Below are 23,642 nucleotides of genomic sequence, written 5' to 3' on the forward strand. Positions count from 1 at the left end.
TGGCTGCCGCTGGAGAGGTAGCCTGGAATGCAGCCGTCTCTAGTCCATCAGAAAGACTCGGATTCAGAGAACACTGTGTGGGCAGCATTCAAAGAACTATAGTAAGAAGTGGGGGTGACAAAAGAAGAAAATTAAAATGTAAGATTGGTAAAATCATTAAATTCAGTTTGAAGACAACCATAAGGAGTCTTTCTCACTGTTAAAATTATTAAATGTGTAAGCTCTCTTTTAAAGGATATGTGTTTGAGAAATTTCTTCCTTCTTGCTGTAGTCATTAAGGCATCTATTTTTAAAGGAAAACTTGTAGCTTTTAAGTGACATAGTTCAATCAAACTATCGCAGGGACAAAGTACAAAACCAGCATGAGGAACAGCACATAGCAGAGGACAGAAACTGAGCGACTGTCAGAGGCTTAGGGAGAGCTTCAGCCGTGTGGGCACACCTCTGAGCTGCTGGAGGTCTAAGGCCTCTGAAGGAAGTAGAAAAGGCAATAAAAGCTCTGTTTCTCAGAGGACTAATGTGCCAGTGCCTCAGAAAGACTAGCTTTGCCCTGGGTGTTAGTTTTTCAGTTGGTTCTCTGTATAAGAGCTATCTTTCAATTTTGGGGTAAAACCAATGGAAAATCTGAGGGTTGTCACTATTATTTCTTGTTTTAAGGCTGAAGACTAATCCTGTTTGCTGTTGCTGCTTGCCTTGTCAGTTTTATTTGGAATGTGCTTTAGTTCTGTCTTCATTTGTTTAATTCTGTTCTATTTTGTTCCGTTCTTTCCCATTAACTTCTGGGTGTTTCATCTCTTCCCTCCCACCCCCCAGCTCGCTTCCTTCTCCCCATCTCATTTAATGTCATTATAGAGGGCTTCCTCTCTTGTCCCTTACTTAATTATAAATTGTTCTTAAATTAATTTAATTTTAGAGATAGAGTTCATGCATATCTCAGAGAAACCAATGTAAGTGTGAGTGCCTTGTTTTGTTCATTTTTGAGAGCTCGCTTTATAGTTCCAGCTGTCCTGGAACTCACAACATTTATCCCAGGATGACGTCAACTTGTGGTGCTCCTCCTCCTGCTGCAGCCTCCCAAGTGCTAGGTTCACAGGCAAGATCCCACTTGCCCAACTAACCATAAATACCTTATTTAGAAAAAAATGTATATGCACATATACATCAAGTTGTGTCTAAATTAATTTACTACATTAGAAATTCATTTTATATAAACATAATATATTTTTCACAAAAATGGTAATTTCTTTGTGAATAACAGAAGACAAAAACAAAAAACTCCATGCTAGGCATGCAGATGCTCATCTCTGCTGGTGCAGTAACTGCCATGCTTCCGCTATCATCTGGGAGTCTGGGTTTGCAGCATCGTAGTCTGTCTGTTTTGATCTTCTAGCACAAAACAGCAAAAGAAACTCCATTTTCTTTTTTTCTTTTTTCTTTTCTTTTCTTTTTTTTTTTTTTTTTTTTTTTTTTTTGGTTTTTCGATACAGGGTTTCTCTGTAGCTTTGTTGCCTGTCCTGAAACTAGCTCTTATAAACCAGGCTGGCCTTGAACTCTCAGAGATCTGCCTGCCTCTGCCTCCCGAGTCTGGAATTAAAGGTGTGTGCCACCACCGCCTTGCGAAACTCCATTTTCTTATAGTTTTTATCCAGGTCACTGCCTAATCTCAATGGAAAGGCAAATTCAAAATTGCCAACATCACAAATCAACTCTAATTATTCAAAGTGTTAAGTTTCTTTTTTTAAAAAAAAAAATGTGAACCATTGGTTTGAATGCCAAAGAAGTACTTTAAGACATGATCTATAGAATTCCAGTGACCTTCTATGAACACTGGAGCTTTTCAAAGTCCCACTCCTGTTTCTGAACTGTGCCTCTTGTTCAAAGGTCACTACCAATTAAGATTCTGGTTTTGGCAATGGATGCTGCTACTTAGGAGTAGCTGAGGCTTCTTTCAGCTTGGTTGGAGTAGCCTGTCATTTTTACATGACCGATGGAATTCTTGACTAAGAATGATTTTTTTTTTCTATTGCCATATGTTCTATGCTTCCTAATGCATGACTCTTATCCATTTAACATTTCTTTGGGCAAACAAAACTTCCAATAGTATCATAGCTTCTGCAATCCCTAAGAGGAGTTCTAGACTTGATCTGTCCCTATAGTGGCAGATTCCCTACAGTTGCCTTCCCCCATTCACAAGAACATCTCGTCTGATGGCGTAGGCGTTCAGCTGAATGTCACCAATCCATGGGGATTTCTCTACCTACCCAATACAAGTTCTTACCCACTTCCTCCTTTTCACACACACTTTTTTCACAGTTCTCATTACTGACAATTTCTTCATCCTTACTTATTTTGTTAAGAGGAGAGGGGCCTGATAAGAAACCTACCGTATTCCCTGCAACTAGATTTGAGTTACTGCAAGGGATAAACAAATCTTAGAAAAACTGAAGGTTGACTTAGACTTCTAGGGAGACCATAACAAAATATTGCAACCAGGTACTTTATACACTGCAGAAATCTCTTTTCCACAGTTATGGGCACCAGAGAGACTGAGGAAACGTGAGCTCCAGCTTTGGTATCTAGTTCAGGTCTGTCTCTCGGTTCTGAAGAGTCTTCTTGCTGCAACACCTTTTAAACTTTGTCATTTAATGCTATTATATTGGAAATTTGATTTCAGTACATGAATTTTGAGAGGATGTGTTCAGTCCATCACATGGAAGAAGAATTGTCAAATAGTTGTTTGAGAAATTACACAACAAAATGACCAAATCCTCATGCTTTCCTTCAAAATAGTAAGAGCAATGCAAGTTGGGATGTTTAAAGAGAGATGTTTTCGTTTCCTGCTGCTGTTTGAAGTCATGTGGCATATGACCATTGGACCCTAGGCTTCATTAAGATCTTTTCAGTTACATAAAGCCTCTGTTTACCTGTATGACCAGTAATCTCACAAGGTGCACTTCTCTTGCAAGAAATCTGTGTTCTTCCAGAATCCCACTCCTTTCACGTTGAGTGTTCATAGAAAAATGTCTAATGTGTTTTCAGAAACGTAGATGTAAAAGATCTATCTCTGTTGGTTTCATGCTTCTAATCGCAAGGGGCTTGCAATGGAAGAAGCAGTGTGGCTTTGAGTCCCATCACACTTGATAAGGAAAGTCAAATATAAATGTAGATTTCATTGCATTGTTCTCTGTTGACATTTACCAGTTTGAGCTAATCCTAACATAAATATACCCGGATGTTCACAACACAGTGGTGAGAGGATGCTTTCTTTACTTTGTATTACTAAGAAGGCATCTCAACCTCAGTACACAATGGTGACACCTTATTTAACTGTATCTTTCAGTTCTGCTTCTAAGATTTCCCTGCTTTCTGTTCCTTTCCTACACCAGCCGTAACCTTCCTTCCCCACCATAGGACAGACTTGTTCCTCGGCTTATCAAGGGCCTCAGAAGGCTTATATAGTCATATTTTATGGCACTCATAATTCTCACTCAGTAGAAAATGTATGTTATCAGGAAAAGTCACGATGAGTTTATTGCTGCTCAGAAACTAACCTGCCCACAGACACTTGTCTTTCCTTTCTTTACTTAGTTTAATACTTCCCACAGAATACATCTACACAGCAATAAATCTAACTCCTGCAACGGATCCTGGAACACTAGGGCCATTTTAGTGTTAATGGAGGAACGTATGTTGAGGTGATGAGGGTGGTGTCCAATTTCAATTCTTCACTTCCAAATCTCTCTCCTATTCCTTCGTCTCCCTTCCTGTTTCTGCACTTGTCCACACACTAAATATCTTTAATACAAAATTATCTATGGAAAGGGAGGGAGTCTTGTTCTAGGGATAACCTTTGTCGTGCAAGTGACAGAAGGATAATGATAAGGATTATCGTGATTTAAGAATCAGTGATGTAGCCAGGCACTGGTGGCGCACACCTTTAATCCCAGCACTCAGGAGGCAGAGGCAGGTGGATCTCTGTGAGCTCGAGGCCAGCCTGGTCTACATGAGCTAGTTCCAGGACAGGCCCAAAGCTACACAGAGGAACCCTGTCTCAAAAAAAAAAAAAAAAAACAAAACAAAAAAACAAAACAGTGGTTTACAGATCACATATCAAAAGTCATTATCTTAAACTAAAAAGCTGGACTCTTGGCTTAGTGAATTATTCCTCGGTTTTCCGGTGTTAGATTTTTAGGGATATGACCACTAGTCTGGGCCAGACTCTAGTGACAAGCTGTTAAAGATCCTTCCAGAATTCAGTGGCTAGGACTATTTTTGTGAGTGAGTAGGAAGAGAGCCCTAAAGCAAAGCTGTCTTACTTCAAATCTCAACATGGCTGCTTAGTGACTGGGCACATTCGTTAATATTTCTGTACCTCAGTTTCTCTCCCTCTTGTAAGAATGATGATAAATTCTGCCTCTTGGGGCTATTTTGAAAATTAAGTGAGTCAATGCATTTGAAAATTCAACACTTTATTTTTTTCTTCTAAGCACTCAAAACACCTGGGCAACTATTTTCTAATTTGTGAAGTTTTAAGTCATCCAGTACCAAGCACAGTTTTGTCCACTTCTTGAGTTATACCTTGACTGGATACCATTGACCCACATTAACCTTTGGATTGAGACTCAAGTTATTGCACCAACAGTCAACAATAGGTTTAATCATTAAGTTAAATTGGCTAGCTGAAAAGAGAAACAGAAAGTGCTTCAGGAACTTCCATAGAATATTTGCTTTTCAATATTTATGCTACGTCATTAGTAAAAGACAGTTTATTAAAACATTTATATTTACTGAAAGTGTTAACCATATAGTTAATATTGAACAACTTTTATCTTAACAAAAGATATACTTTATTTTATTTGTGTACACTATTCTTCCTTCATTTCTTCTTTCTCTTTCTTTCTCTGACCCAAAGAATATGTTTTCCTAAACATGGCCAGCCTAATGTCTCCTTTTTGCAACTACAACTGTGAAAATATTTATATGAACAACTTCATCCTTCTGAGTTTACCTTTTATAGCTATGATATAGCCTGAAAGTAGCTGGTGCTACTTTGGGTGACTTTTTGTGTGATTTAGGTACTTTAGAGGCTAAGAGTCTGAAGGGGGTAGAACACAAAGTTAAATACCACTACAACAGATAGTGGGTAGTTCAGCTTCAGCTAGATGTCCTTAACTAGAACTCAAGTGACAGAGAAGCCATTCAGCAAACAATTATTAACTTCCTATTCTAAGATCTAGAGATACAAGCTATGACCTTCACTCAATATACTCCTTAACCAGAAGACTTGTAATTAAAAGGCAGAATGACTAGGCATGGATAGATGCTTCTTCTTGCTTATTAAATGTATACAAATCATAACTAAATGTTCCAACACCCCAACAGGCTTCTGTACTTAAAGGGAAATCCCAGGAGACTGAAATACTGTAAAGAGTTGATACCATAACAATGAGTAGGTGCTGTCGTAAACTCTCGAGGTTAAGGGTTTGGTGTATCCATGGGCACAGAAGGTATGGTGGTAGACTGTGCAATGAGGAAGTTGAACCCAAGCCACTAGTGTGACACTTGAAGCCTTTAGGAGTCATATCAGCCATAACAAGGAGGTTAGAAGGTTTCTGTTCTCTTTGCCACAGAAACATTAGATAACTCTTATCACCTACCTTTTCTGTTGTGGTGAATTTGAGACTGGCCGGGATGACCTTGAACTCCTGATCTTCCTGGGGGCTTGTGCTGAAGTTGGGATTCTGGACTTCTGTCTAGCTTACCTTCTGAAAACTGCTTCTGTTTCTGCTCCTGTGCCAACACTGAAACCGTGTGTAGCTTAGTTCTCTACAATACCTGTCTCACCTGCCCCTCCCCCACGCCTGCATTTTCTGCCATCCTTTCATTTTTCTCCATAGATGGCTGAAGATTCCTTTTATTATTTTTTGATTCTCTTTTTTTGGATAAAATCTATCTTTACTTATTCTGATTCTTTGTCACCAGCTCACAGACTCTACATTAACATCTTAGGAAGAAGTCGTTTATGCTTTAGAAATTAGGGAACAGCAAATTTTAGGACAAGTATTCTTGGTGATAATATTTTTTTTTTTTTTTTGGTTTTTCGAGACAGGGTTTCTCTGTGGCTGTGGAGCCTGTCCTGGAACTAGCTCTGTAGACCAGGCTGGTCTCGAACTCACAGAGATCCGCCTGCCTCTGCCTCCCAAGTGCTGGGATTAAAGGCGTGCGCCACCACCGCCCGGCCAGATAATATTTTTTTTAATTAATGGAATTAAAATCAAAGAAACGAAAGCAAACAATAGTTTAACTAATTATTTGAAATGATGAACTTAAGCAAATAAATGTTTAGAATGATTAATAAAGAAAAACTAGTAATTCAACAATATATAAAGAAAGAAAGGCACTCCGATACACAGAAGTGGGATTTAAACAAAACCATAAGCAAATATCATAGAAAATTTTACCTTGAAAATACATAAGCTGAGTCAAATGGAATAGTCTCCATATGAACAAATAAATGAATAGAAAGAACGAGTTCCCCCACAAGTGTCATGTGACCTCCACGTACATTCATACATGTGCACACACACATTAAAACTACAATGTGTCATTTAAATTTTTGAATAATTGAATAAGCAGCTTTTAAAAGCCCTGTATGAAAATGTCACTGGTTGTACTGTGAAATATGACAGGAAGGAAGAACATCACAGAATTGTTTTGAGGTCTCACATACACACTTCAGTGAACTGTGATCTTCATAAAGTATCTAAAAATTCATTACTGTTCCCAAGACCACGGAGATTTTCTTCTATTAGTTTTATTCAGATTACACTGCGTGTATGATCTGCTTTCATATAACGTTTGAAAGCTGGAAATGTGTATCTAGATCCATTTGTTTATGTCTTTGTTTCTAGATGTCCTGCAACATTTGCTGGAAAATTAGCTTTTCTCCACTGAGCACAATGCTTCTTTCTCAAACAACACCTGGCTGTTCTTGAATGGGCTGTGAATGGATTGTATTTCATTCCAGAGGTTCACTTATTTATGCTACTGGGATGTGAAGTGCCCTTCCCTGAAAGCTTGTTTCTCTGATGACTAAATGCACAGCATTTCCTTGTGCTAACGACTGTCTATATGACTTCTTTTACAGAGTGTCTCTTCAACTCTAGCCCATGAAAAATAAAAACCGTGTGGTTTGCACTCTTGTTATGGATATATATTCTTTATAAATTACAATTCTGACATACAATTTAACTTGCAATTCTAATTTACATATACTCTCTTTTACACACACACACATTATTTTCAAGTCTGTGACTCATTTTTATTTTCTGAAAATGCATTTTAATGAGCAGACGTTTTTAATTTAGATTAAATGCAGTTTATATATTAATTTATATATTATATTTATATATAGTATTTATATTAAATGCACTGTATATATTTTCAAAGGTAAAGTTTTCTGTGGTATTTCCTTATGAGTTTGCTTAAATCCCACTTCCTTGCATTGGAGTGTCTTTCTTTCTTTGTATATTGCTGAATTACTAGTTTTTCTTTTATTAATCCTTCTAAAAATGTATTTGCTTAAGTTCATCAATACAAAAAATTTAAATTACACATTGTAGTTTTATTGAGTGTATGTGTGTGCGCGCACACGTGCGTGCAAGTGTGTACGTGGAGGCCAGACAACAACTTGTGGTGAAAGCTAGTTCTTCCTATTCATTTATTTCTACATTTTACATTTAATACTATTTTGCCCTTCAAAAGTAGTTGCATGCTCCACAGTTGCGATACAACCCTCTACATTCTATTTTTAAAGCGTTATGGTTTTAGCTTTGTTTTCAGTGAGTGATCCATATTAAATTGAGCTTTAAGAGGGATAGATTCACTTAGTTGAGAACATTTCCATTTGTAAAAAAAAAAAAAATGAAAATCAACAACTTTCTCAGTTAGTAGTTTTAGCAAGTGTGTGACAGATCAACAGGTCACTTCTGATTTATCTTTTTGGCTTTTGAATTTATATGTGATTCTGGGGCCAAGTCCCGGGATTGCACATTGGGCAAATGTTTACCACCAAACTACATCATCGGTCCTGTTATATCTATCTTTGAACTTTTTATTTCATTGATATCTTTGTCTTTATGTTAATTCTACCCAACCATTATTGGTGTGACTTAGTCCAACAGTAAAACTAGTAATGAAAGTATTAAGACATGTTCATCTTCCAAAACCTTGTTCTTCTTTTTACCTTTTCCATTTCCCAAAAAATTAAAACCAGTTCATAAATCCCCACAGAAATGAAATAGTTGTAAATATTTTTATCTATGTGCTTGTATGTATATCTCTGTGTATTTACCTAAGTGTACGTGTGCCACTACATATATGCAGATGGTCATAGAGAAAAGAATAGGGTGTTTGGTCCCTGAAATCTATAGGCAGTCGTGAGCTGCCTGAAGTAGGTGCTCAGCAGAAAACTTGGGTCCTATAAAAGAGCAGTATGTTCTTTTAATCAACCACTGAGCCATCTTCCCAGCCCCTATGATTTAGATTTTGACTATCATTTGGAGAAGAAAGGACAGCTTAGCTAACGAGGCTTTCACCTCTTTATTTATATCTTCATTTATTTAGTTATTTAAATTTTCTCTTAATAATGAAGTCTTACCAATATCTTCTTAGTTCCAATAGTTTGATGATTTTATGGTAATATAAATGTAAAGTATTTTCTAATTATTTATTGATAACATGTATAATAAATATTTTTGCATCATACAATCTTTCTTAATTTACTTAATCACTTTAATGGGTTTTGGATGCACCTTAGGATATTCAACAGATTTGATTTCCATATGACTATCATCCTTTCTAAACTTTATACCTGTTCATTTTGCCATCAGCCACACTGATGAGCACTGAAGACAATTTTCATTAGTAGTGGTTAGCGCAATTATATTGAACTTTTTTTCTGTGAAACTTCAGAGGAAGACATTGCATATTAAAGTGATATATTATATTAGAAGTAGGTTCTTCATGGATGGCTTTTATGAGTTTGAGGAAATTCTATTGTTATGATTCATTTGCTAGGGGTTTTGCTTTTAGTACGTGAGATATTTTGCTCCCTGTATTGATAATTTTCTGTTTATTCTATCATATGGTTAGATGATTAATTAGCCAACTGATTTTTTTTTTTTTATTTTTAAACCAACCTTTCATTCCTGGGATAAATCTTACTTGGTCATGTGGTATCTGTTTTATTTGTTGCTCAATTTGATTTGTGACTGCTTTAAAAGCACATGCTCACTAGTTTGATGTCAACTTAACATACACCGTGCCTCTGTAAGATAGGACTGTAGGCAAGTCTGTAGGGCATTTTCTTAATTAGAAAATTAATGATGGAGGACGGCCCACCCCATGGTAGGTGACTACAGCCTTGGACTCTTGATCATGATGCAAAATTACTAAATAATTAAAATAGAAGTCAAGAAAATATAGAATTAGTACTAAAGACACACCTGATTCTTCTGCTTGGAAGCAATTTATGTATTCTTTATCATGTAATTGACTCCTGCATACATTTAGATCTCAACTCATTGTTTATTCTTTCAAGTATTCTGTACTTTTCTCTGTCTCACATAGACACAAGGAAGTCAGACCCTAACTTATAAAAACACCTGGGCTTCCTGCAATAGTCCCTTGTATCATTTATCCCAGGTAGTAATTGCAGATTTGTTTTTCCTTACATAGCAATTGTTTCTCTAAATATCACCCTGCTATCTGAAAAAAAATAAAGAAAAAAAAAGAAATCAGACTGAGTAAACCATGAGGAACAGACTAGATAGCCGCGCTTCTCTGTAGCGTCTACATCAGCTCCCGCCTCCAGGTTCCTGCTCTGAGTTGCTGCCCTCACTGCTTTTGATGATAAATTGTTACGTGGAGCTGTGCAGGAAATAACCCTTTCCTCCCCTAGTTGTCTTTGGTCATAGTGTTTGATTACAGCGATGGTGATCCGAACTATGGTAGAAATTGGTACCAGGATAGTGGAGTATTGCTGTGACAGGCCTGGCCATGCTATTTCTGGGGGGACCATGGGGGGACTTTGGACATTTAAGCTAGAAAAGCCATTGAGTGTTCAAAGCTTGGAGAGCTGTTCTGTGGGAGCTTGGAAGAAAAGAGGGTTGAAAGAAATGCAGATGATGGAGGCCTGGGTTGGGAAGAAATCTGAGACTCCCTTAAATACTCTATTGAGGCTGTTGTATATTCTGAGTTAAGAATCTGTGGTTCTAGTTATCTGGGACTGGAGAATCAGCTGTGATTAACAAGAATCCAGAAGCATTAAAGAGAAAACTTTGCTGAGATAGTCAAGTCTGGACAGTGGACCTGAGAAATTAGTGGTGTGTGAGAAGAGACCAGGTGAAATATTCAGGTGAGTCAGAACAGAAACTGTGTTCCAGAGGTGACCAAGGTTGCACCTCATGCTGGTTTCCAAACTTGGTCATGTAGAAGAATCCCCCAGATGGTATTGGCTTTAAGGGCATGAAAAGGGGTCGTGGAGAGCTGAGGCTTGGCACTGTCAGAGACCAGGAGAGGACTTTGGTGAAGGTGCAGCCTCAGTGGCAGTTGAAGGCCCAGGACTGAAGGGGTCATGCAGAGAGGTTGAGGCTTAGCACCATGAAGAGAGCCTGGGAGAGGCTATTGGTGGAAGTGTGGCTCAGTTGCAGCAAGAGGCCTCAACATTTTGGAGATGCCGGTACCATGGGACAACCCCGAGAACAGCGGCAGCTGTGGAGTGAAGCCAACCTAAGCGTCATACTGCAAATGTCTATCCAAGCCCTCAGGAGGAGGTCAGAAGAACGTGACTGGATCCCAGACATTCAACACTGAGTTATTTTCCCAGTTGGCATTTGGTTTTGCTCTGATTTGACTGTTCCCTAGTATCAGATTTACTTTTATATTATGCAATGACTTGGATAGTTTTGTTTGTCTGTTTTCTCAGAGAGTTTGTAATATTGATATTTTTGCCTTCCTAATTAATCAGTAAAGCTGTCAGCCATTAATAGATATCTTTCAGTATTTTTCTTAATTTTTGAATTTCTGCAGTTTGGACATACGCATATCCATTTTGCCTGTGATTTTTCTGAGTTTCTTGGATCTCTAAACTAAAATTTTTAACTAAATTTGAAAAGTTTCAAGGTTTTTTTATTTTCCTGCTTTGTGCCTCCAATTTCACACATGTACATACATACATGCACGTATGCACACACACACACATACACACACACACACATACATATTAGACCCATAGGATCTTATAATTCTCTTCATTTTTTTCAAAAAATTTCTTTCTCCATATTTAATGGGACTTTATATGTAGATGAGGAGCTGTGTTTCTTTGTCTCTCTCTGTTCCTGGATACCCCACTTAGATTCCAATCGCTCTGTCTCCATCAGCGTGTGCCATCTCACACCTTACCCTGTTAAGACTACAGCTTTCTGCTGGAGTTTTTATCCCCTATTGTCACCCAGACTCAGTTATGCCTGTAGTGGGGAAACTATAGAAACAGAATCCCCTTTCATTTCTGAATATTTCTCTCTGCTTTCCAGTACTATCGAGCAGGTTTTGTCGACAATGCTGGTGTTACCGCATTTGTAGATTTTGCTGAGACTGTATGGTTGTTATCTGTGGGAGGCTCAACATGGTACAACCCACTCTATCCTTGTTGGAACTGGTAACTTTTCACTGGCTACTCTACAAACTTAGAGAATCTAGTGTCCCCAACTGCAAATAAGGTTTTCTCAAGGTCTCCTATTTCAGGAGTGGTACTGGACGTACTGCTGCTACCATCTTAGCTCTACTGCTTCCCGAATGTGCTGACTGCTACCATCTTAGCTCTACTGCTTCCCGAATGTGCTGACTGCTACCATCTTAGCTCTACTGCTTCCCGAATGTGCTGACTGCTACCATCTTAGCTCTACTGCTTCCCGAATGTGCTGACTGCTACCATCTTAGCTCTATGGCTTCCAGAATGTGCTGATTGCTGACATCTTAGTACCACTGCTGAGGGCTGGATTCCTGTTTCGCTGTCATTGCTGCCTGCCAGCTCTAACCATTTCCCATATTGCTGGAGGAATCACCCTAGAAAACTTCCTAATAGTGCATCTCCTTTTTTTGTTTATTTTATTTGTTTTTTTTTCACTGTGATGTTTACATCATTTCTAAAGTTTTATGTTTACATGGTATTTATTGTTGAAGTTTATATTAAAGAACATTTCAAATGTAACAAAATTAGAATTAGATAATGGCCCCTTACGCACCTTTTAAAAGTTGTTAATATTTTTTAAATTTTTTATTGTTTTTATTGAGCTATATATTTTTCTCCACTCCCCTCTCTCCTTTTCCCTTCCCCTTTTACCCTCTCCCATGGTCCCAATTTATTCAGAAAATCTTGTCTTTTTCTACTTCCCATGTAGATTAAATCCATGTATGTCTCTCTTAGGGTCCTCATTGTTGTCTAGGTTCTCTGGGATTGTGAATTGTAGGCTGGTTTTCTTTGCTTTATGTCTAAAAGTCACTTATGAGTGAGTACATATGATATTTGCCTCTCTGGGTCTGTGTTACCTCACTCAATATGATGTTTTCTAGATCCATCCATTTGCCTGCAAATTTCAAGATGTCATTATTTTTTCTGCTGTGTAGTACTCTATTGTGTAAATGTACTATATTTTCCTTATCTATTCTTCAGTTGAGGGGCATTGAGGTTGTTTCCAGGTTCTGGCTATGACAAACATTGAACATAGTTGAGCTCATGTCCTTGTGGTATGATTGAGCATCCTTTAGACATATTCCCAAAAGTGGTATTGCTGGGTCTTGAGGAAGGTTGTTTCCTAATTTTCTTAGAAATCGTCATACTGATATCCAAAGGGGCTGTACCAGCTTGCACTCCCACCAGCAATGAAGGAGTGTTCCCTTACCCCATAACCTCTCCAGCATAAGTTGTCATCAGTGTTTTTGACCTTGGCCATTCTTACAGGTATAATATGGAATCTCAGAGTTGTTTGGATTTGCATTTCTCTGATGACTAAGGATGTTGAGCATTTCCTTAGGTCTCTTTTAGCCGTTTTTAATTCCTCTGTTGAGAGTTCTCTGTTTAAGTCTGTACTCCATTTTTTATTGGATTATTTGTTCTTTTGATGACCAATTTCTTGAGTTCTTTGTATATTTCAGAGATAAGACCTCTGTCCAATGTGGGGTTGGTAAAGATCTTTTCCCATTCTGTAGTCTACCCTTTTGTCTTTTGTTTTAAGACCCTTCTGTGTTCCCTCTGAATTTAGTCTCCTCACTTTCGCACATAACGTTCTTCACAATCTACTCTATGCCCTGCTGATACCCCTGGTAGGACTATTGCCGTTGTGTTAAGTTCTACTCTTTTGCTGAGACACATAGGAACTGTCCATGCTTTGTGATGCTGCACTTTGTTTTGGAGTATGCATGTATGGTTGTGTGTCTGTGTGCAGATGCACGTGGGTACAGTACATGTACCAATGCTTGTAGAGGTCAGAGGTCAGCTCCTAGTGTCATCATTCCTTGACTGCCATCTACCATGTTTGAGACAGGGTATCACATTTGCCAGGAACTCCTTGATTTAACTCATCTTTCTGGCCAGTGAGGCCCAGGACTCTGCCTTTCCAGCACTGGAATCACAAATGGGCACTACCTTGTCTACCTTGAACTCAGACTTGCATAGAAAGCACTTTACCTACTGAGCACCCACCCCTGTTCCTGTTGCTCTTTCTATGTTTCTAATATTGGTCACCAGTTTTATCCAGGTTTATCTGAATTAATTACACAGTCTAATTCAAATATTGACTGTTTAGGAAAGTCTTCCTTGGTGATATGACCTCTGTCCTCCTTATTGCCTTTGTATTTGTCTTGGTGGTTTCTATAGCTGCGATAAAATACCATGACCAAAAGCAGTTTAGGGAGGAGAAGGTTTGTTTTACTCACAGGTCCATGTAACAGTTCATCATCAAAAGCAGTGAGGACAAGGACCTGGAGGCAGGGGATGATGAAGGGGCTGTGGCAGAGGGCTGCTTGCTGCCTTGCAGCTCATGACTTAATAAACCTGCTTTCTTATAGAACCCAGAACCACCAGCCAAGGGATAGCACCACCCACAGGATCTGGGCTCCCTTCTCTCATCACTAATTAGGAAGATGCACTAACCACATGTTGGCTTGCCAACACCCCGATCTTGTAAAGGCATTTTCTTAACCAGGGTTCCTTCATATCAGATGACTCTAGCTTATATCAAGTTGATATAAAATTAGCCAGAATACTATTCAAATTATATTTGGAAATCTGCATGCTGCTAACTTAGTCTGTCTGTCTGTCTATCTATCTATCTATCTATCTATCTATCTATCTATCTATCTATCTACCTACCATCTATCTAACAGGCCAGCTATCCCTAATCTTTATAATTTCCTTTTTCTTAGAGGAGTATCATTGGAAGTCTGCTTTTTAAATCCATCTTTTTGGTTTCCATAGCACCACATATTGATGGGGATATCATAAAGGACAGTTCCAGCAATGACAATCTGGTTCTGCATATAGAAATTGGATAACTACAGATTTTAAAAGAAAAACTAATAGACAAATTAGCATACTATTCTGCTGTTGTTTACTGTGTGTTTTTTTTTTTCAGGCCTATCTGCTTCTGTGCCGAGCACCCCTGTACAGTTCTGCAGGAATGGTGGAACCTGGCAGAACAGCAGGTGCATTTGTACTGAAGAGTGGACAGGGCTGAGGTGCACAATTGGTATGTTACTCGGCTGGTACTATGATGATGTATAGGTGAACCTTTGTTAATAATGACAGCAGCAAGCATTCTGGAAGCTTTAGTTAAAGACTATAGACACAGTTAGCATAAAGACAATAGCACTAGGATGTGTACTCATGAACCCCGTATAGCTAGGGGTATCGTCATAAGACCTGCATAAGATTGGTCAGCCCACATTTCATCAGGGATGGCAGAGGCTCTTATGAGGTTCTATCCCCTCCCTGAGGGACTACTGTCATGGGGAGAGGAGGCACGGTTTTCTTCAATGGAGTAGCCACTGGCAAATTTGCTCCTTCTCCAGTAAGTTGCCTCTCACTCAACGCCCCTGTGCAAGAAACACTAACTAAAGTCAGTGGTTCAAATACAACACAAAGGTTTGCAAATAGAAGGAGGACTTGTTGGAGAAAAGGATGGAGGATACAAGACGGAAGTGGGGATGAAAAATATTCTAAGGGTTAGTATGTAATTGCATAAAACTGTCAAAAAACATATACATAGATATATAAAAAATATTGTAAATGATAAAAGTGTGAGTTTTTTTTTCTTTCCAACAAACAAAGCCCTGTTTTCCTCTTAGGCTCTATATGGTCAAGACAGCTTTATCCATTTTCCAAATGTCATTTTTTATCTAAAATTCACAGGTATAATTTTCCTTTAGGCTCCAGCCTTTAATCCAGGGCAGCTAGCAATATGGTTTCCTCAGAACTTTCCAGGGGTTATATGCCATTTGACTCTCTTTCAAATGTCAGAGTTTTAATATAATTATTTAGATAATTATGTTAATTATTTAAGTGTTTTAAAAAGATTTACTTGTTTATTATGTATACAGTGTTTCATCTGCTTGTATGCCTGCAGGCCAGAAGAGGGCGCCAGATCTCATTACAGATGGTTGTGAGCCATCATGTGGTTACTGGGAGTTGAACTCAGGAGCTCTAGAAGAGAGCAGCCAGTGCTCTTAACTGCTAAACCATCTCTCCAGCCACTTAACATAATTTTTTGAATCACGATGAATCTTCCTATCTAAGCATATGCTTATATTAAGTATATGTTTACTTAAGTGCCTTTCTTTCTATCGAGTTATTAAATTATGGTTTGACTTCACTAAATGGTGTGTAAAAATCCGAGTTCAAGAGTTTCTGGTTCAAGGTGTGCTTCCCAACATTTTTCAGTCTCATGCTTCCGGCTTGGAGCACAGAGTTCCTCCATCCACTCTCGTTAACTGTCTCTATTCCTTGCAGCTAAGCAACCAACCCACCCATGATTTGGGTTTTTTACTTTGATCTAAATCCTCATAAAGTCCTTTGTCACCATAAATTGTAGTTTTTTAATTCTCTAGATTCTAACTAATCAATACATAATTCTTGCTAGTGTGTTAGTGTTCATACCTTCCCTCTAACTCAAGTCTGTGTGGTGTACATCACGGCTAAACCTGTTATCTAGCGTATTGACTGTAACAGAAGACATTTAATCAGATAGAATGCCTGGGCACTCCTGAAACAGTCAGTTGACTCTATGACTCACTCTTCTGTAAATTACACTGCCAAGGTTCCAAACTCCACCTTTTATCCTAGTTTGAAATTTCAAAAATAAAACACATAATCTGTAATGAGAGAAATTTGTTTTCTTTACAGCTAATTTCTGTGAAAACAGTACTGCCCTGAACTTTACCTTTCCCAGAATCGCAGTGGGCAGATATGGAGCTTCTCTGGAAACATGTGGTGTGAACACTGCAAATGGTATGTGTTTCCCCCAGGATCACTGTTTAAGCAGAGGGACCATTAGACCGCCATACCTTTCATTCTCCCAGCTACTGTTAGGTCTCTAGACAAGACAGCCAGGAAAGCTTGGTTCACTTTAATGTCAGTGTTTGAAGTTTAGTACAAAACTACGTAGACTCATACCCCCCCAAACTTTAATATGGATTAGTTGTTTGTGAACTCTTCCTTATCCTTATTTGATTGGAAAATTTTCTCAAGCTTTCTCTGTCCCATAGTATTTGTTCAAGTGAATACTTCTTCCTGGAGTTACCGGTATCATTTCTCTACATTATTTTGAAACAATACATATCCCAGATTCCTTCTGTGCCTTCTTTCAGATGATGTATTTCCAAGTAGATACGGAATAGAGCAGGTCTGTTGTCAACAGTCCTTTATTTCTTTGGTCATCTTGGTTCCTTATCTTGGCACATTTCTAGCTCATGGTACTTTTATCGGTATGACAACCCTTTGTGCATTGAAGCATTCTTAGAATCAACGAATCCTGTTTCTAGTTGTTTGCAGACGGGATCCAGAACATTGATGACTTATATCAGCCCCACACTGGCTAATATGTTCTGAGTGTAGACTATATTCATCCATAGAGCTCCCTCTTAATAGTTAAAGTCTACCAGTCATGTCATTTTATTTAAACGACTTATCTATCCCTTGATTGCATTAATTTGCATCTATTAATGTTGCCAGCGCTCCCATGTCTTACATAACTGGATGCCTCAAGAATGCAGTCACATTTTTTCATTTTTTAAAAAAGAAAACAAACTATCTCTTTTATTATAATACCAATCCAAGTTCCCACTCCCTTCCCCCCATTCCCTCCATTTATCCCCCCCACCACGCCCCCCATCCACTCCTCAGAGAGGGTAAGGCACATTGCTTTGGGGAAGGTCCAAAGCCCTCCCTACTATATCTAGGCTGAACAAGGTAACCATCCAAAGAGAATGCATTCCCCAAAAACCCAACACAAGCAGTAGAGATAAATCCTGGTGCCAACAATGCAGTCACTTTTAAATTATTTATTTAAAAAAATGTTTGGGGGCTGGAGAGATGGCTCAGTGGTTAAGAGCACTTTTATGTTTTTGTAAACCAGGTACAGCTTACAACACATAACTGTGTGCTATGAATTGGGAAAAGTGTCAGTAATATATTCATGAAGGTCATCGCAGCTATTTGATATAATACCAAGTGATAAATAAGAGTCACATTATCATCTTTTATTTGACATTTATTTGATTTTTGAGCAACCGTTATGAAAATATTTATTGTACATATCTTTGAATTTCAGACTGAGTCCATATCATTTTAAAGATATATATTTCAACTATTAACGAATTCACTTAATTTTCTGTTAAGAATTCTTTTGTTTTATTTTATATAACAAGTGATCACAATGCACTTCAGTGATGTTCTATGAATAATGGAAGAGACACACTTGACATGTGGTTGCCTAAAAGATATAAATCCTGTATGTGTTAAAACTTTGCATTCTGTCTGGCAGTAGAGGTGGAGTTATTCTGTAAATTAATAAAAACTCCAACCTTCTATTTTAAGTGTTATCAAAGCAATTCTGATATCAATATTTCTTATCGTTCCTCAAAAAGCAGCTGCTTCAATACTAATCCTGAGGAAAAAAATTCACCTGTGATAAGCTTCCCTACTGATTATGATTTTGTCTTTAGATATTACATAATGATTACATTGGTGAGCCATGGGGTGGAACGTTCAGGTGACAGGCTGCAAAAATAAAAATGCCCAAAGAACTGCTTTATTGAGAGCCAATAAAACATCTAGAAGTTGCTGCAATACCCTGGAATTCTTGGTCTTGGAGGAGTTGTCCAGATTTACATAGAGATAAAAGATGAACATATTTAATAGTTTGTAGGAAATTTTCATATTGCCTCCTGTCTCAGCCTAGTAGATTTTCATTGTGTCCAATTAAAGTTATTTCATGCCTACTATTTAGAAAGTAAATCTTTCTTGAAGACGGAGAAGGAAGTGAATAGGAACTGGCCCTTGTACAAAGTCCAGTTTCAAAAATCAAGACAACCGCCTAGAATGCTGCAGGGATTGCTTCACTTTTCTATTTCCGGGTATTAGAACAACCTCGTATTCTTGACCTAAACCCACAAGGCCTTAGGTTTCTCACAGTTCTGTGGGTTGTTTGTGGCAGCTAAAAGGTTCATTAGGGGAACACGCGTGCAGGCTGTTAGACAGCACCACATGGCCTGTCTTGCAGTAGTTAGAGTCTCTTCCTCATGCGCTGCCTCGGGACAGCATCCTAACGTCCCAGAAGGGTGGAGACTGAAGCTGGGAAATTGTGAGGCCCAAGTGATGGGAGTCACGTGTTTCCACCACACTCTGTTAGTCAAGGTCGGCCCAGAGTCAAGAGTGAACAGATGCTCATCCTGGGAGAAGCAGCGGAGTCACGCTGGCACGGAGCAAGCGCGCAGTGATTACTGTGTCTGTCTTTATAAACTTTTTTCCATTTTTCCCTTTTACTAAAGCGGGGACTCCTAGAGCAACTCGACTATGCGATGTTTCTGAGTATGGAGAGATAAAATTTGGAAATGTAACAATAGGAAACTGCGAAGAAAATCTGGAGACACTGGAAATGCAGGTACGTCTTCTAGCCCAGCTGACGGACAATCAGGGATGCTCTGAGCCTAGGCTGATCTGTTTAGTCTTCAGAAGCCTGATGGTCAATTCAACGCTTTTCTGATGGTCAATTCAACGCTTTTCAAACTCTCAAATTAGAAACTAAGAAAACCCATTAAGTTAAAACATTCTTATTTGTTTAAAGTTGACATCCATTTAATGTTGACATTTTATTTCAGAACATTTCAACAAATGGTAGGCTAGAGAATATTTTAAACACCCTTATATTTGTAGATTGCTCAAGTTTTGACTTAATGTAGATCCCTGGTTTCAGAAACCGAAGGTAGTCTACTCCATCAGAAAGAATGGAAAAACCATGTGACCAATGAATCTTAGACACAGACAACTCCTGATTGATACTGGTCTTAGGACTGGACCATGAGCTAATAAAATCAGAAGAATTTATGGCTAGCTGTGTTACCGTTTATATTAAATTATATTGACTGAGGACCTAGGCAAGTGAGCATACATGGAAGTGCTAACTCAATTGATCAACAGAAGAGGAAGTGTTGGACCCTAGAGTCCAATTACCGAGGAGGAGTCGCCCCAAGAAAACACCCTCACACTGCAGTTGATGTAAAAGAATGAGGATTTTAATTCGGTCGGGACAGGTTCACTCAGCATTCAAGCCAAGGACCTCGAATAGTTGGTATGGGCTACTTTTAAAGCAAAAAGCCATAGAAACAAGTGGGAGGGGGAACTCGGGGGTTGTTTTCCAACTATTGGGGTTGGCTTATTCAAAAAACTATTAACAATAATTGGTCCGAGCCAGGGCTGGAGGACGGTTGCCAGATCAGGTGAGGTAAGAGGAAACATTTGAGGGTTACTTTGACCCCTTCTCAGGGACTGAGTCAAAACATCAGGAACTGGGTCAACATCTTAAAGGTTATCTTGCCCCAATTTCAATAACTGAGTTCTAGCTGGAGAACATTCACAAAGACTCAGGGAGATGGAAAGTTCCCAGTATTTCAGTACGTGTGTGGGTAATCGTTAGATTCCTCGCTCCCAGGGGAGGAGGAAAGCACTAAGGCTGAGAGGCCTCCGAAATGGCCTCAGAGTTGTCAGAAATGGCTTTAGAGTTATCCTAGAGTTCTACAGAAGGCACTATAAACTTCAATGGAGGTACTTCTCTGTACAGGATGTTACATCTTCTTTATCAAATTGGGTACCATTTCCATACTAAAGGTAATTATAGCTACTACCACTAATTGGTGAGCATTATTGTTATCAAGCACAGACGATCCTGGATATAAGATAGGGCTAAGACCTATAAGCCCATTGAAAGTGTAAGATGTATTTAATTCACCCAATCTACTCAGCACCATGATTGATCAATATAACACACTCTAAAGTTGTTGGTTGTTCATCTTCATCATCTTTTGGAAGACTAGACTCTATGGTTTGCTGTCTGTCACAACTAAGAAACTACAGCACATTTGCAAATCTTTAGCATGTGGTAAAAGACCAAAATTCAATGTGTTTTTTGTACTGAGTAAATCATTCATGTATAATTGTAACACCCTCAAAAAAGTTATAAAAAAAACAACAACTTTGGTTAATTGAGTAGTTGCCTATACCATTTAAAACATTTTATGCATACTGCCAAGTTTTCCAACTCATATTTAATCTTTAAACACCACAGACAAATATTATAAGTGAGGAATATTGCAGCTCTGAGGGATGAAATGCTTGGCCAGAGACCATTGCCAAGCTGTGACAAAGCTACTGTTGAATTTAAAATCCACAGGGAACCAATCACACCAGTTCCCTAATCACAGATGGGCAGGGTATGGGTGGGCTGGGGATGGGAAATAGAATGTGCAGGTAGCTGTTAATCACACACACTGGAAGAAAGAGGACAGATGCTGGAATCTGACAAGCCAGTGTTTGATTCTCAACTCCACAACTTCCATGCTGTGTGAGCTTGGGTTAAGCATCTCTAAGTCTTTGTTATAAGGAAGCACAGTTTACAGGGCCGTTTCCCATTATGTGTTATACATGATCACACCTTAAAAGACTGAGCAAAGTGCAAGCACATGACAGAGACTTGAATTCAATAGTTTTTGTTTTGTTGTCTGTTTTGTTTCGTTTTCTGTCTGCTGATAGAATTTGTCTTGACTCCTTACAAGTGAGTACTGGCTTGATTTATGAAGTGATGGTGCCATCTAGTGTAAAACTAAGTTCATTCCACCCATCCATGTTGACCCCAGCTACACAGTATGACTATAGCAGTTTGTTAGTCTCAATATAATCCAATCCAGTAGTGGAAAATGAAATCCCTGCTCTTTGTGTTGTTTATTCAAATAAAGAAATAAACAAGAAAAAGTGGAAGGGTGTGATGCTCAGGAGGTTGAGACTCAGCTAAATTTCAGCTCATTCAACTGCAGTCATTTGCAAAATGTTTAAGAATACTTATATAAATCAGACTCTGGAAAAAAAACGTTTTTAAACAGATAGACAACATCACCACAGAATCTACGGCTATTTCTTCAGAAGCCCAGATTTTAACAGCTAATGCCGATATATTAACTCCTGAGAACATCACTTCTGCTACTAGAGTGGTTGGACAGATCTTCAATGAAAGCAGAAGGGCTGAGCAGCAGGTAAAACTCAAGATTTTAAGATATAAGAGAAGGCTGGGGTTGTGGTCTATTGATGGTGTTTCATTAGCCCGTGCAGGGCCTTGGACTTGATTCCAAATGTTTTAGAATGAGGAGAGACATCCACAATTCTCCTCCTTAGCCTATGATGTGGGTGGTATTTAAATTAAGACCATTGGGTAGAGTACACTTTCTGGGAGATGCTCAAAGAAATTGAACAAGGGCTCCTTTCTAATCATTCTCTGGAATTGACATGATGATTGTTATTATGTTAAATATCCCAGCATGTCCTGGAATGAACAAGTCTCTAGCTTTATTGTATACAGTTTAACAGATGTGTTAGACTCTGATATACATGTTCTTCCCCAAAGAGACAGCTTTCCTAGACCCTTGCTATGAATTGTGCCTTAAGCTCTGTTTGCTCTTTGTGCCAAGCTACTCGCAAGTTGTTCTTTGGCTTCCTAAAGAATCTTAAACCAAGTTTACATGTCTAATGTCATGGCCTGCTAAATTCTGAAGCATAAAAGCAAGAAGTATACTCAATATTTGTCAACAGCGGAACTATTTTTTTATTGATCAGCAAGATTGTAAATCATCAATATGAAGTATGTCAGCATGCCTCCTTTCATATATATATATATATATATATATATATGTGTGTGTGTGTGTGTGTGTGTGTGTGTTCTTCTTTACAAAATTGTTTCAATTACCAAAGGTCCTTTGAGAAGTAGATCTTAAGTAATAAAGTGATGGAAGACATAATTCAAAAGATCTGTACTTCCAATTGTAAAGTTTATAGAAAATTAGTCAGTGAAGAGAGGAATGAAATGCCAAGACACCATTTCTCTGATGCACTCCAAAGTTTTCAATTATAAGAAACTAAAGAAAACTTTACTGATAGTTACGTTAAGCACAACTGATAAGTTATGCTAAGTATTGTGAGCTATGATGTTTGGACAAGCAGGCCTGCAGTGGTATTTAATTCTACTTTTCCCAAGCACTCTTTCTTTTGTTCTTATGGGTGAAAGGGGATCTGTAAATGATCTTATCATGAATTCAAATTCAAAATCCTAAACCTCTACTTTACCAGCTTCATTTATGCTTTTACTTCTTATCTCGGCTCTTTCTTTTATTTTACATAGGTAAAATAAACTGAAACTTCAATTTAAGTAGTATTTTCCTTTGGATTATCATGCTAGTCATGCTATTTGCTACCATGATAAGTCCTCATGATCATAGTGATGATTATGCATGACACATGTCTTCTGTGATGTGCCTTCTCCCTCTCAGGCAAAAAGAGTCGCTATAACCACGGTGAGTCAGCTTCTGGATGCCAGTGAAGACGTTTTTCAAAAAGCCGCCATGATTGATAAAGAGGACTCCTTTTCCACGTAAGCAACAGTTTGGAACAAAGTTTGGGGAGTATTACTTACCTTTTTCGGGTTAAAACACAAACAGAGGGTCTATATCTCTTGGGTGCAGTAACTGCCTGATGTTTTGGGCATTAAGAGAAAATCTTTGACTTCTCATGCGATCTTGTTCCTACATAGAGTGATGTGTGTTACCTCTTGGTTCCAGGGGGTCATGGCCTAGGAGAAAAAAAAGGGGTGATTCAGTTTACAATTTGTTCCCTTGGCCTGGGTCTGCTGTGGTCAAAGCAGCCGCTCCGCACAAAGGTGCCCCTCCCATTCCCTTCTCAGTGCACAGTGCTGCAGGAAGCAGCCGAGCACAGGCGCAGCCCACTGTCAGCCTCCAGCCCACACCTCAGCTCTCTTCCCAAGAACTGA

The 23,642-nt window shown here is 38.6% G+C and overlaps 1 protein-coding gene across 1 annotated transcript in view; it reads left to right on the plus strand.

Annotated features, from left to right (window-relative positions):
* Positions 1 to 23,642, plus strand: part of Adgrg7 (adhesion G protein-coupled receptor G7) — a 57,134-nt gene that overhangs the window by 1,043 nt on the left and 32,449 nt on the right. Inside the window, exons 2-6 of the mRNA XM_057765666.1 lie at positions 14,694 to 14,807; positions 16,460 to 16,564; positions 19,105 to 19,217; positions 21,709 to 21,858; positions 23,146 to 23,246. Of these exons, the coding sequence (XP_057621649.1) occupies positions 14,694 to 14,807; positions 16,460 to 16,564; positions 19,105 to 19,217; positions 21,709 to 21,858; positions 23,146 to 23,246 (583 nt within the window). The remainder of the gene's footprint in view (positions 1 to 14,693; positions 14,808 to 16,459; positions 16,565 to 19,104; positions 19,218 to 21,708; positions 21,859 to 23,145; positions 23,247 to 23,642) is intronic.

This window comes from Chionomys nivalis, chromosome 3 (assembly GCF_950005125.1).
Source record: "Chionomys nivalis chromosome 3, mChiNiv1.1, whole genome shotgun sequence".
NCBI classification, from domain to species: Eukaryota; Metazoa; Chordata; class Mammalia; order Rodentia; family Cricetidae; genus Chionomys; species Chionomys nivalis.